The following is a 15,039-nucleotide window of genomic DNA, read 5'->3' on the forward strand; positions in this document are numbered from 1 at the left end:
TGCTGCCTCACTGACACACTCTTCACCAAACAATAGAAAAGCGTTAAGCAACTTGAACACTGTTGCCAGCTAAAGGCACACACACTGTTAAATACACAAATAATCCCAAACATACTCCCCCCCTGTTGGTCAGTTAAGGTCTGACCAAATAAAACAAAATGATACATATAAAAAACGAAACAAACACAAAACTTGAAGAACTGTACTTATTTTTAGATTACTCAAATCTCAATTCTAATCCTTGTTATATGGTAATGCAACTAGTTTGTTGATGGAACGTTTATATGTTCCAGTTGTAGTACGAACCGTCACTACACGAACTAAGAAATGCTTTCCTGGGAACACTTTTTCAATGATGCCCAATTTCCACTGCAATGCAGGAATGTTGTCTTCAATCAGCAAAACTACATCTCCGACCTTGAGATTGTGTTGCGGTGAAGTTGTCTTAGAGCGTTGTTGAAGACCATGTAAATAATCTCTGCACCATCTCTTCCAAATGTGTTGTTTTAGTTGTTGTATCTTCTGCCAACGAGATAAGCGGTTGTGTGGTAGATCGGTGAGGTTAGGCTCCGGTAAAGCTGTAAGTGCTTCTCCAATTAAAAAATGTCCAGGGGTGAGAACACTGATGTCGTTAGGCTCACTTGATAGCACTGTAAGTGGTCGAGAGTTGAGACAGGCCTCAATCTGTGTGAGTAATGTTGGAAACTCTTCATATGTTAACACTGCACCCTTTGTAATACGAACTGGATGGTATTTCATTGATTTTATACCGGCTTCCCATAGTCCTCCAAAATGTGGCGAATTTGGTGGTATGAAGTGCCACTGAATTCCTTCGGTCGATGCAAAATCATGAACTTGAGAACTAAAAGGATCTGATGAAAACAGATGATACAATTCTTTCGATTCGTTGTTGGCTCCAACGAAATTTGTGCCATTGTCGCTGTATATATTGAGACATCTTCCTCGTCTTGCTATGAATCTGCGTAAAGCTGCTATGAATGACTGGGCACTAAGATCTGTTACCAATTCCAGATGTATTGCCTTGGTGGATAAACAAACAAATAACGCAACATATGCCTTACGTACAGATCTATTTCTAACTGCTCCTGATTTTATGTAAAACGCTCCAGCGTAGTCCACGCCTACGTTTAGGAATGGTCTGGCTTGCTGCACACGAGCTGCTGGCAACTGTCCCATAAGTTGTTTTGAACCACTGGCCTTTAACTTGAAACACGTGAAGCAACGATGGATCACTTGTTTTATTACCTGTTTGCACTTGATGATCCAATATTTCTGGCGTAGTGGTGATATTAATAATTGGGGTCCAGCATGAAGTAATCTTAAGTGTTCTACTTCAACTATAAGTTTTGTTAAGTGTTGATTTGAAGGCAGAACTATTTGATGTTTGGCGTCAAACGGAAGCTGACTATTCTCCAATCTTCCTCCAACTCGGATCATGCCTTCACTATCAAAAAATGGATGTAAATTCTTCAGTTTACTTCTTGGTGGAACAATGTTTCCATCACGAAGATGCTGTAATTCGCTGTGAAATCCAATTTCTTGTGTCCATTTGATGCAAACATGGAGCGCTGTATGGAGTTCTTGTACTGAAAGACCTTTTGTTAGTTTGTTTTGCTTGTGAATGATGTTATGTACAAAACGTCTACAATATGCTATTGTCCTAACTAACCTTGACAATTTTGAGAATCTTGTTATGGTTTTATTGCACCAATTGTCTAAAGTGACTGTCAATGTTATGGTTCCCTTACTCTCTGGAACTTGATCTGGTGGCAATGAATCCTTACTTGTGACTGACCAATTAGATTCTAAACTAGAAAGCCATTGTGAACCGTGCCACCATAATGAATTGTCCTTTATGGAAACTGCATCTATTCCTCTTGAAATCAAATCTCCAGGGTTGTCTGAAGAAGTTACATGTTTCCAACAGCTAACATCAATTAGGTCTTGAATTTGAGCTACTCTGTTGGCCACGAAAGGTTTCCATTTGTTGCACGGAGAAGCTAGCCATGCCAACACGATTTGGGAGTCGGTCCATAAATGGACGCTACTTATGTTCAATTTTAAAATTGGTAAAATCTTGTGAACTAACTTTGCCAAAACAACTGCTGCGCACAACTCCAGACGTGGGAGAGTGATTTTCTTGACTGGGGCCACACGTGATTTAGCACATAATAACTTAACTGATGTTTCTCCTTGTTGATTGATCGATCGCATATAAATACAAGCTCCATATGCTCTTTGAGAAGCATCTGAAAAACCATGGATCTGAATCTCCGCTATGTTTCCTTCAACGAGTACATATCTGTCAATTTTAATCTGATTGATTAATGGAAGTTGCTTGTACAATTGAGTCCATTTCTTTGCTAATTCCATTGGTATATTGTCGTCCCATCGAACCTTTTGCCGCCACAGTTCTTGCAAAAATATTTTGTATGAAATGACAACTGGTGAAATTATTCCTAATGGATCGATTATAGAGGCAATGATTGAAGCAACCTGGCGTTTAGTAATGCACTCTTGAACCTTCATTGTTGACGTCTTGCTTTCAACGAGAAATATATCCTTGTCTGGATGCCATGACAATCCTAATGCCTTGACGCCTTGGCCTTCGTGGAACTGGATTGGACGTTGCACTTCTCGAAGCTCTGGGGAGATGGATTCCAATAACCTTGGATCATTCGAACTCCATTTCCTAAGTGTAAAACCTCCTTTTCCCAGTAACTCTATCAATTGCTTCTGGACCTCTAGAGCTTGCTGTATGTTGCTCATGCCACTACAAACATCGTCAATATAGAAATCTCGACGTAATATTTCTGCTGCTACAGGGTAATTATGCTCTTTTTCGTCTGCTAATTGCTGTAGGCATCTTGTGGCCACAAATGAAGCACATACCGTACCATACGTCAGTGTTTTCAACTCAAAAACTTGAATCGGTTCATTTCTAGATCTTCTCCATAATATACGTTGTAATGGCGTGTCTTCTGGATGAACATTGATCATGCGATACATCTTAGCTATATCTGCAGTGAATACTACCGAATGAGTTCTAAAGCGCAAAATGATAGAAAACAAATCTTGCTGTATTGTAGGACCAACTAAGAGAATGTCGTTGAGGCTTTTTCCACTGTCAGATTTTGCTGAAGCATCAAACACTACACGGAGCTTTGTTGTAGAGCTTGTGGGCTTAAAAACTGCATGATGTGGCAAATAGTATGCAACGCTGATGTCCTCCTTTTTACTCTCATCTATCCTTACCATGTGACCAAGATCTTCATATTCTTGCATGAATTCTGTATATTTAGCTTCAAAATCCGGGTGTTGATCGAATCTTCTTTCCAATTGCTTTAATCTAACCAATGCCTGCTGATAAGAATCGCCTAAAACTGTACGGTCTTCAAGCAAAGGCAATCGTACAATGAAACGCCCTGTATGATCTCTTGTTGTATTCTGAACGAAATGTCGCTCACATGCAAGCTCTTCGCTTGATCTAGGTGGAACAGTAATTTCTTCTAGTTCCCAGAATTTTTGAAGTTGTTGCTGTAGATCTATGTTTGTCTTCACAAAACATGTTGTTAATGGAATATGGGGGTCACGTTCTTGAGGAATGAGTCCTGCCACGATCCATCCCAATTCTGTCTCCTGAAGCACTGGAAAATCACCTGGCCGTGTTTTGTGTCCTGACTTGATAACTATGTAGAATACTTCCGCACCTAAAAGAATATCTATGTCTCCAGGTGTATTAAAAGTAGGATCTGCTAAAACAGTGTCCTTGGGAATGTTCCAATCGTCATAATTAATTCTTTCTTCCGGTAGTTTACTTGTAATGTGAGGGACAACTGAACAACTTATATTCAATGAAAATGTGTTAACACATGAATGGACACTAATATCTACAGAGTACTTTGTATTAGATATCGCTTGATTTATACCTTGAATTGGAGTATACTGTCTATACCGTTTGATGTTCAATTGTTGCACCAAATTCTCTGTTATGAAATTGGTCTGACTAGCACTGTCTAGAAGCGCGCGACAAGGAACCAAATTTCCCTTGTTATCCCTTACTTTTACTATTGCAATAGATAACAATTCTCTTGCGTTAGGCCTAGCCTTTAATGCACAATATGACACTTGCCCTAAATTTTCACTGGAATCTGAGTTGTTACTACGCTCTTGCACCACGGCACTGCTTACACTTGGAAACCGCACTGATTTGTCTTTTGTTACGTCTACATGCAATAATGTATTGTGTTTTCTGGAACACTTTTTACAACCTCTCGATTTACAATTCTTCAAAAAATGATTACTTTTCAAACAATTCATGCATAATTTATTTTTACGAATGCACTCTAATTTTTGGCTGTGTCCCGCATTCACAAAAGACGAAGAAGAATATAAGGGATGCTGGCTATTACAAAATTCACATGCATTTGAAAATGTTGATAAATAAGTCTTTGATGACTGAATACATTTTGTTTGCTTGTTTTGTACGCTACTACCCTGCTTCACACCATCAATACTAGTTCTCATGTTCTCAAGCACTTGACAACGTTTCTCGAGTAACGAAAAGAATTCTGATAAACAGGAAAATTAGAATTCGTATTTTGAAGCTCCCATGACTTTCTAGTAGTTGCATCTAATTTTGATACAAAGTGTTGGGTCAAAACTACGTCTGTGAGGTTTACGTTTGGCTCAAGTGCTTGTAGCGCATTTATATTGCTAGTAGCTGTATTTATAAAAGCGCGAAGTTCACTTACATTTTCTTTATACACTGGCTTGATTTGTAGTATTTCGTGAATGTAAGAAGAAGCAATTAGCTTTTTATTTGAATACCTGTCAACGAGTAATTGCCATGCTACTGAATAATTTGTTTCGGTAATTGGTAAATTTTCAATTAGTTTTAACGCTTCGCCCTTAAGAGAAGTTCGGAGGTACTGAAACTTCTGTATTGTGGAAATGCCTTTATTCTCGTGAATAAGAGATATAAAAGTGTCCTTATATGATAACCAATGTTTACAGTTCCCGTCAAATGCAGGCAACTGTATGACCGGCAATTTAACTTGTGCGCTACTGCTAGTGCTATTATTAACAGCTGATTCTTTATTTCCATGCTTTAAAACAAATGCTTGCATTTGAGCCTCTAAAGAAAAATACACATTTTCAATTTCTGCACGAGCGTTAACTGCTTCCGCTTCGGGTTCGATTTGATCAATTTCAATAGTATCTTGCACCTCCTGCAACTTTGACCAAACGTTATTTAGATGTTTTAAGCGTGCACGTATTTCTTCTATATTGCCTTCGTTTGGATCAAAGCCCTGAACAAAAGTGTTTATTCTGGTTTACTGGCCTCTGTATGCACATCTTTGCCTTAAAAGACGCTGGTGTGATTCACTCATGATTAAATGCTACGCAGAAATATGAAGAATAAAAAAACTACTGACCTGAAGATGATGTTTTTTCTTTCTTTTTTTTTTACCTATGAAATATACTCCAGAAGCCTGGTCCTGGTACAACAGCTGTCCGCCTACACAAAACGTGATTATTGTCCAACGTACGTGATAACACCACATATAGGTCGACACAAACACATTTCTCTTCACAACAGCACAGAACAATTCTCAGAAATCTTTGCACTCATGTGGCCCGGATAGGACCAATGTACAATATGAATGTATATATTTGTAACTTCACTCAAGTACAATGACAATGCTAAAAACAATGTTCATACTAGTGGACTGTAAGGCTTGGTTCGTACACCACATGAATGCAACCCAATATAAATTCACTGTATTTAATGATTACAACTTCAATTTGCACACAAAAAGAATACACGAGAATAAACATGTTCACAAGGTCTTTAGCTGTAAATGATTTTGATACGATGGCTTATTGTTTGTGCTGTGTTGTATGATCTTCGACCATGGTTATGGTCCACCAAAGTGCATGTTCTTGCTGCCTCACTCACACACTCTTCACCAAACAATAGAAAAGCGTTAAGCAACTTGAACACTGTTGCCAGCTAAAGGCACACACACTGTTAAATACACAAATAATCCCAAACAATCTCTATAAAATCTTTATTTACCCAGAACTATTGTTCTAACGGAGCAGGATCTCTAGAAATCTTTGGTTAAACTTTTGGTCGCTAACTTCAGGGAGGTCCAGTTTCAGTACTTAATTCCATAGAACGAGACAGTCTAGTATAGTTTCCATATGAACATTATAATAGAAGTATTAATATTTATACGCAGCACAGGAGAAAATTTTTATGAGTGCATAACAATACCAAAATTGTAAAACCTTCTCTAAATATTAAATCGGTAACATTAAAACAAGGGTAGTAAGACTATCCGTGGCTTTGGATTGATTGTTTTTAAAAAAAGGACACTGACCAAAGCTTAAAACCCACTTTATTTTAAATTATAATTTGTAACTTTGTCGGATATCTAGCATATCCTTCTTCAGACACGATCGAAAATAAATTAAAATAGAGACATATATATAAATATTCTTATGACAAAGTTTAAATTCTTTAACCGTCATATATGTAGTCATTGTTGTGAAAAGGTTTAAATTCTTTTAACAGACATATACTGTATACATATTCATTGTTGTATTTTTTATTTTTATTTATTTTTTTTAAACTAATTTATTTTTTTCCTATTTACTGAGGCCTTCAGCCAATCCCATAAGTCTTCGTGTTCACTTTCCAATTAATCACATTCCTTCATTTTTGGATCTTATAAGGGCCTTTTTTATTTTCTTTTTCTCTAAGCTATTCAAAGTTCCTTGCCATAATTCATTAATTGGTAAGCCCTCTGTCCAGTTCATCACTTTCTCTTTCTACCTTCTTTATCCAATTCGCTTCTTTCCACTTCCTTATCAGTCTTTCCTCCGTCTCCAATACTTTCGTCTTATCCCAATTAATTTCGTGATTCGTCTCCTTAACATGTTTGTATATGGCATTGGTATCTTTCTTCCTCCTAACATCATCTTCATGTTGTTTTATCCTTTCTTTCATTTACTTTCCTGTCTTTCCTATATATGACATATCGCAGTCCTCACACCATACCCTGTAGATGACTCCTCCTTCCTCTTTATTAATCTTATTAGTTCCTTTTCTATTCTTCTTCTTTATTGATCTTAATAAAGTTTCTCCACTATTTCTATAAGTATTGACACCTCCTTTCTTCAATAAATTCTTCAGTTTTTTCCGTTTCTCTCCCATACTTTCTATGCCATGCCATTTTCCACTCTCATCCTCTTCATTCTTCTTTCTCCCTCTCTTCCTCTTCCTGCGTTCTTCTTCCTTCTCTAACTCTTTCTTGCTGTAATCGTTCTTCTCTAACTGTCTGCAGAATTCCTGTATGCTCTCTTCCCTTCCTTCCTCTTCGTCATCCAGTATTTCTATTCTTCTTATCATATTTGTTATGAAATTTCTCTCTGTACACCTATCCACGTCGATCCTCTCATGGCAGTACACTCCCGCTGAGCACTCTTTCTGGTACCACCTCGTAACCAGCCCTTCTCCTTGTTTTATTATGGTCATGTCTAAAATGTTTATTCTTCCATTTTCTTCCAACTCCTTGTCCAAGCTTATGCCTTTTTCATTATCTTACACACTATCTTTGAAGTTCTCTAAGTGTCTCCTAGTCCCTTTCCACAAGCCTAGACAGTCATCCACATACCTACAAAATATGATCAAGTTCTTATACTCTTCTTCTTTCACCTTTTTCTCCTATTTGTTCATAATTATTTCTGCCAGTACTGGGCTCAGCCTCGAACCTATACTGATTCCTTTTCTTATTTTTACCACTTTCTCCCCTATTATACAATAACTGTTTTCCCATATCATCTTCAAAGCCTTAACTACTTTCTCTTTTGTTAATCCTTTTATACTTTTGCTACCCATTTCTTCCTCTATGACACCTATTATTGCTTCTCTACTAACGGTGGGGAACATAGCCTTAACATCAAGACTACACATAAGTTTTCTGACTCCAATAAGATCCACTATCTTAACAATTCCTATGCTTCTTCTGTGTTCTTCACTCTGCACGATTCTTGTCCTTCTCTTGTGCTTTCACAAATCTCCTTCAACTCCTTCTCTAGTGGCTCCCAGTAATTGCCTCTACAGTTGCCTCTAAGCCTCACCTCTTTCTTGTATAATTTTGGGAAACCTTTCATTATTGGTATCCTTCCTTGTATATATTTATCCATTTCTCGAAACCTCTTCCTTCTTTCATTACTTTCTTCAATAGATCCTCTTCCTTCATGTCCTTATCCCCTATAACCTCATATGTATTGTCACATAAATCTTCCAGTTTCTTCTGGTACCATTCTTTCTCCATAACTATCATTGCTCCACCTTTGTCCGAATGTTCTATTACTATGTCCTTCCTACTTCTCAATGTCATAAGACCCCTTTTTTCTTCCTTCTTCAAATTCTCTTTACTCCTTTTCTTCACGCTGTTCTTCACTACCGCTACTGCTCTTCTCCTTATCTTCTTTATTTGTTGTTCTTCTTTAACATCCGTTAAGCCCTCTTCCACTAAGTAAATCAACTCTCTAAAGTCTATTTCCCCTTCTTTCACCTGGAATCTATGAAAATAACTGGACAGGGGGCTTACGGATTAATGAATTATGGCAAGGAAGTTTGAATAGCATAGAGAAAAAGAAAATTAAAAAAGCCCCTTATAGGAACCAAAAATGAAGGAACGTGATTAATTGGGAAGTGAACACGAAGACTTATTGGATTGGCTGGAGGCCTCAGTAAATAGGATAAAAATAAATTAATTAAAAAATAAATAAAAATAAAAAATACAACGACTATATATACAGTATATGTCTGTTAAAAGAATTTAAACTTTTTCATAACAATGACTATATGTATGACGGTTAAAGAATTTAAAATTTGTCATAACAATATATATATATATTTTTTTTTGTTATTTAATTTATTTTATTTTATATAAAGATCAATAGAATTGTAAAATTGCATTGACAATTAACATGTTTCACATTACTATGAACCTCTTTATATATATGTCTGTATTCTCATTTATTTTCGATAGTGTCTGAAGAAGGATATGCTAGATATGCGAAAAAGTTACAAATTATAATTTAAAATAAAGTGGGTTTTAAGCTTTGGTCAGTGTCTCTTTTGTTGAAACAAGGAAATTTGATATAATAAAGCGAATCTGGTTTAACGTATGTACGCGTCGTACACCCGTATATTTCTGTGAACGATACACCCGTATATTTCTGTGAACGATAGAATAAGTAGTAGGGTTGGGTAGAGATTTTAGATTCTAACTCACAAACTTCATATGTATTTGCGACTAGAAAAAACAAATGTAATTCTACTAACTTATTATATTACGTATAAAACAACGTTAACATAAGAAGTTTTAAAATCTTTGTTACATGCTTTTCACTGTCATCTATGGGCTATATACCTAGGTATGAAGCAAACAGTCTACTTAAAGTCTTGATTACAGCAATACGTAGAAGAAATCCTGAAAAGTTAAGGCTTTTATAACAGAATTTCTGAAAGTGTGTATAGAAGAATTGAAAACACGAATAAAATCAGCATCTATAATCGAGCTCGGACGAAGATCAATACTATTTTGTGAACGCGGTGAAAAAGTTACATCAATAATAATAATAATAATAATAATAATAATAATAATAATAATAATAATAATAATAATAATAATAATAATAATAATTATTATTATTATTATTATTATTATTATTATATAATAATAATAATAATAATAATAATAATAATTATTATTATTATTATTATTATTATTATTATTATTATTATTATTATTATAATGAAGAGCGTAATTTGAAGTCTAAATGAATTTTGTTGGTGGACGTGAAGAAGATATTCAAAATACAAGGAATATAATTATTAAGTCGATTGCACCCAAACTCTTCCCCATAGCAAAATTAGGTGATCGAATGCTTTAAATTTAAAGTAGAATCGAAATTGTAATATATATACACCATATAGTGTATCTCTGAATTCAGAACGACCTCGAATGCAAGACGCCTTCTACTCTGTCAATTCAGTTTTTTAACAAACGATTAATAAATGTATCTACAGCACATACAGGCTACATTTCAGAATTATCCGTTTGACACTTGCAGCTAGTACATATGTAAATGTTTCGGTTGCAATGCATGGAAAACTCAAGAGCTGGAACCTTTCCTCAGATGTTTGAATACATATTGAACACAGTTTCTAGCTGTTTTTATAGCAATCTTTCCACAAAAAACGGCATTTGGAGTAATAAACCTTTGTGGACCAGATCCACTATGACGTCATCTCTTAACTACCGGCTGAAATACGTCCAGCGACAAGCACACGAACAGGTGTTCATCTGTTTCCAACAGGAGACCAGAAGCTCTCAAGAACTAATGACCCTCACGTCCTTTATTCACGTGACTACTAATTTCCCGAGGATTGGAAACCGCAGGCCGGTAGGACGGACCAGCCGAAAGTGAGTCCAACGTATCACTCTAATCACTAGACTACATACGGTAACACCTTTATAGTAACTTTTACAAGAATCAATATTGAAACTGGAATTTGCCAAAGTTTTTGCTTACTACAGTTCAAATAGGTGAATAAATGCTGATATCAAATCTATTCTTGTGTTTTTCAATTAATTTGAATAGACCAGCGGAATGAGAGCAGACGGACAAATATAGCCGAGTGTGTAATTACGCAAAGGGTAGTTAGAGAGTGTAAAATAACAAAAACTTCTTTCCCTTTTGTAATTGCTTTTGTATTTTACAAACCAATATGATTCAATTATTCAGTTTTGTCGATAATTTATAACCAACTCTTTCGTTTCTCATATTCTTAGAGATGATTAAGTTTCCCTTTATGTCCTATACTCTTATTTTCTTTTTAAAGATTTATCTACTCACTGTAAACGTATGGTAAAGGTAGAACAAACCTTCCGGCTTATAGTAACATGTACTTTTTCCTACCACAAAGATGACCCAAGCATCTGTTGAAAACATAAGAGAAAAACCTACCACTTCAGCGATAAAGTGCCAATCAAAAAGTTAGCACACAACATTTTCATCACTGAACACCACTAAAGTGATAGAGGAGTTAATCAAAATCCGTTTTTTTCTAAAAGAGAAACGACTTATATCTTATATATGACAAAAGGAGTCCACCGTGCAGATATAAGGGGCAGAAGACTGAAAAATTCGGATTTCTCTTTCGTGGCTATTAAATTATTTTCAAGAGCTTGATATGTAGCTTAACGCACTCTTAATTTCTTTCCTTTGTTACAAATATAGCGGAACATTCGAGGATGTGTTTTTCTTTTCTTGTGGTTTATTGAAACAAGGAGTAAAGCAAAGAACAGTGTTGACTGATTAATTTTTTTGTGTTTTTGTATTACGGATGTCAGCAGTGAAAAAACCCGTTGTCCTTTCCCTGAATTAAGACACCACAGAGTCTGTATGAGTGAAGAGTCATTGTCATTGGGTTGAAAAATATCTTACAAACTCTGTTCGGGAGCAGAGCGAAGAGTGTATAACAACTGTATTTATTAAGAAATGGACATTATTACGGGAAGCAGGGCCGGCCTTAGGTGGTACGGGGCCCGATTGGGAAAATTTTGGGGACTTCACGTTTACAACTAACTTGTACCGAGGTCTGTAGAACCAATTATATATATATATATATATATATATATATATATATATATATATACAGGGTGCGGCACGTAAAACCGGCCCGTCGTAATATTCTGGTATATTGTGTTTTTGACAACACTTAAATAATTTACCTTCCTACCAAGAGATGGCGTGCCGAGGTCGGGTCGACTTACGTGACTTGCAGCAGTCACGTGCAGCCGCAGCCAGTGAAACTTGTCGAAACCAGTTGAGAAAAAGGCCTCGTTGTGTTAAGCCGGGTGAGTGGCAGTGTGTGATAATGCTGTATTCGATACCCGAGCGTGTTGCCATTGTTGAAGGGTTCATTCTCACTAGATCTTTTGTAAAAACAAAGAATTTGTTTCGGGAGAAACTTCCAGGACGTTCCGTGCCAGCAAAACGCACCATTCAGGAATTGATTGAAAAATGGCGGCGTACAGGATCGGATCAAAGTGCTCCCAGGAACAGACGATCATCTGTCTGCACACCTGTATTAAAGATGCAGGTGGAGGAGATAATGACAAGAAGTCCTCGAAAGTCAACCAGGAGATTGAGTCAACAGGTTCATGCGAGTGAGAGAAGTTGCAGACGTGTTTTAAGGGGACTGAAGTTAAAACCGTACGGGATAAGTGTTGTGCAAGAACTGAAGGAGCCTGACCTGCAGAAGAGGGCGCATTTCTGTTCATGGCTGTTGCGCAATGTTGTCAGTGGTTTTTTGGATCCACTAATGCTCATCATGAATGACGAGGCGTGGTTCCACCTATCTGGGTACGTAAATTCCCAAAATAACCGGTATTGGTCGACAGAAAGTCCACACGCAATCCACCAGGTACCCTTGCATGATGAGAAGGTTGGTGTTTGGTGTGCCATTTCCGCCACACGCGTTACTGGGCCCATATTCTTTGAGACGACAGTGAACAGTGACGTGTATGTGGGAATCCTGGAGGAGTTTTATACACACTTGACCGAAGAGGAGCGTCAGTTATGTTACTTTCAGCAGGACGGTGCAACATGCCACACATCAGCTTCATCATTGTCCCTTGTGCATGAGATGTTTACACCAGAGAGGACTATCAGCAAAGGCTTGTGGCCTCCTCGGTCACCAGACGTGTCCACGTGTGAATTTTACTTATGGGGACTGTTAAAGGGAAGAGTACACGAAACAAATCCACACACAATTGAAGAACTCAAGACCGGGATTCAGGATGTCACCAATAGCATTACAACACAAGAACTGACAAGGGTATATATAAATCTCCTCAATCGTGCTCACATGTGTGTTGAAGTGGGCGGAGGACACTTTCAGCACCTGCTGTGAAGACTGCTGTGAAGGTGAGTAGTCATATTCAATACATTACATTTCATTTTATGCGTTCACATTACGGGCCGGTTTTACGTGCCGTACCCTGTATATATATATATATATTATTGTGATGGCTTTTCGATTTTTGTTCTCAGAAATTATTTCCTATAATGAATGAACTTTTGCTTGCTTATTCATAACCAAAATGACTTTTATTTCATTGAAATATTGAAAAAGGTCACGCAGAAACCAGTTTGAAATGTTATGTAGGCCATTTTAGCATTTTATATAATTTCATTAACAATGTTTATATGTTAACTTGTGGCGACCGACTTATTATTATTATTGATTACAAAGCGACACTTTTTGGTATCAATCTGGCGATGGAGGGAATTTAATAGATAATAAAAGTGGAGGTTGGATGGAGATATATCCAGAGCTTATTATAAAGATATCCTTCTATTATTTGGTGAGCCACATTGAACACGCTCGCTAATTATAATTGCGCATATACTATTTTATTAGTGTCTGCCTCTTTTATTTTGTGTAATCGTTATATAAATAAAATATGTGATAACTCAATAACAGTTTCTTTAACTTGTTACTTATAATATTTAGTATTTATGTTAAGGCCTTTTTTATTTCGGTTGTTGAGTACAAGACAATATGTCGTTCAAGAAGATCTCTCCTAATACGGATAAGAACAAGGAAACCTGGACAATGAACTGGACCTTTGTCCAGTTTCAAGTGCCATCAACAAGACGCAAACATGGCAATTTATGAAGCACCCTTGAGTGAACGGAGTCGCATGCCCCTTAAAAACCACTTCATTGAACTTTTCAATTTTCTTGAATCTACTGCCAAAGAACGGAGAGAGAGGATCAGTGTAATTGCTGTGGAGCTTAAAGCCTTATGGAGCAAAACATTGACCTTCCCGCATGTTTCTGAACAAGCTCTTTATGCAAAATTATCAAACCTTATGAAAGAATATGAGCGCTGCAGAAACAAAACTTTAATTCATTGAATGGTCTGTTTGACATGGTAAAAGGCGAGTGGATGTGCAAAGAGTATAAGTACCTCTACAAGCTACAAATTAAAGACAAGGGTCAGGTTGCTTATTACACTGGCAAACTTTTTATTGCAAAGACCGTACACCCATCAAAGCGAAGGAAGGCAATGGAAGCGATTGTGTCGACATTTACCAGCTCAGCACTACCTAATTGTTTTGCAAGTAACACGGACTCATCGAACAACAGCGAAGACAGTGCTTGGGAGGATGAGAATGCAGCATCAACGAGCACAAGGAAGTGTAACAAAAGTATTGAAAGACATCTTGTTACAAACTCAAAGCTGTTGTCCCAAACAGCATAAGAGGTGTACATCCAGGTTTCTTGTGAGGGCATTGAAATTCCAACCTCATGTCAGTCAGCAATCCACAAGGCTATCTACACGAGAGCGGTTCATGTGAAGAAACGCTTGTTGTGTACGCTTCATTTGAAGAAGTGGAGTATACACTTAGACGGCAAACGCATTGATAGCTTTGAATATCTGCCAGTGGTACTCTAGAATGAAGCAAAATAAATTGAGTTGACTGCGCTCAAACTGAAAGATGGAAAAGTTCAAACAATTGTAGAAGGAATCCAGGATGTATAAGAGGAGTTCAATCTGTGGGGATCAATTGTTATGATTTTTGTCCAGACAACAAGCGTGAATACCGGCAAGAAGACAGGTATAGTTTTTCGGCTACAGCAAATGTTCGAAAGTAAAGGTCACTCAAAACCCAAGTTCATCAGTTGCCAGTACCATATGGTAGATCACGTCCTTCGCGTTGTCATAGACGATAAGCTATATGGGTCGACTAAAACACCAAACATCAAATACTTCTTTGAACTGGGTTTGATGAGCAATTAAGATAAATTGAAAGCAGTCTTCAGCAATGGTAAAACTGAGATTAAGGGAAAAGGCGGCTGGAGAGACGACATGGAGTTTCTCTACCACCTCACTCGTACCTTCCATCGCTTCACTGA

General features: G+C 37.1%; 1 protein-coding gene across 1 annotated transcript; it reads right to left on the reverse strand.

The window, feature by feature from the left end:
- Positions 1 to 234: 234 nt before the first annotated feature.
- LOC145680921 (uncharacterized) lies at positions 235 to 13,766 on the reverse strand. Its single transcript, XM_081752091.1, has 4 exons — positions 13,726 to 13,766; positions 8,268 to 8,619; positions 4,776 to 5,333; positions 235 to 4,308 (listed from the first exon to the last, which is right to left on the reverse strand). The coding sequence occupies exons 1-4, from the start codon at positions 13,764 to 13,766 to the stop codon at positions 235 to 237; spliced, it is 5,025 nt and encodes a 1,674-aa protein (XP_081608217.1).
- Between the last annotated feature and the right edge of the window lie 1,273 nt (positions 13,767 to 15,039).

Source organism: Thermobia domestica, chromosome 1 (assembly GCF_964235325.1).
Source record: "Thermobia domestica chromosome 1, izTheDome1.hap1.1, whole genome shotgun sequence".
NCBI lineage: Eukaryota > Metazoa > Arthropoda > Insecta > Zygentoma > Lepismatidae > Thermobia > Thermobia domestica.

Bases quoted from the DNA above. Each gene is read 5' to 3' on its own strand.
- LOC145680921 (XM_081752091.1), bottom strand. From the start codon at position 13,766: ATGGCACTTGAAACTGGACAAAGGTCCAGTTCATTGTCCAG. The intron at 8,620-13,725 runs GTTTCCTTGTTC...TTATTTTCATAG, and splicing joins AGGTCCAGTTCATTGTCCAG to ATTCCAGGTGAAAGAAGGGG. The intron at 4,309-4,775 runs GTAAGTGAACTT...CATTTTTTGAAG, and splicing joins AGCCAGTGTATAAAGAAAAT to AATTGTAAATCGAGAGGTTG.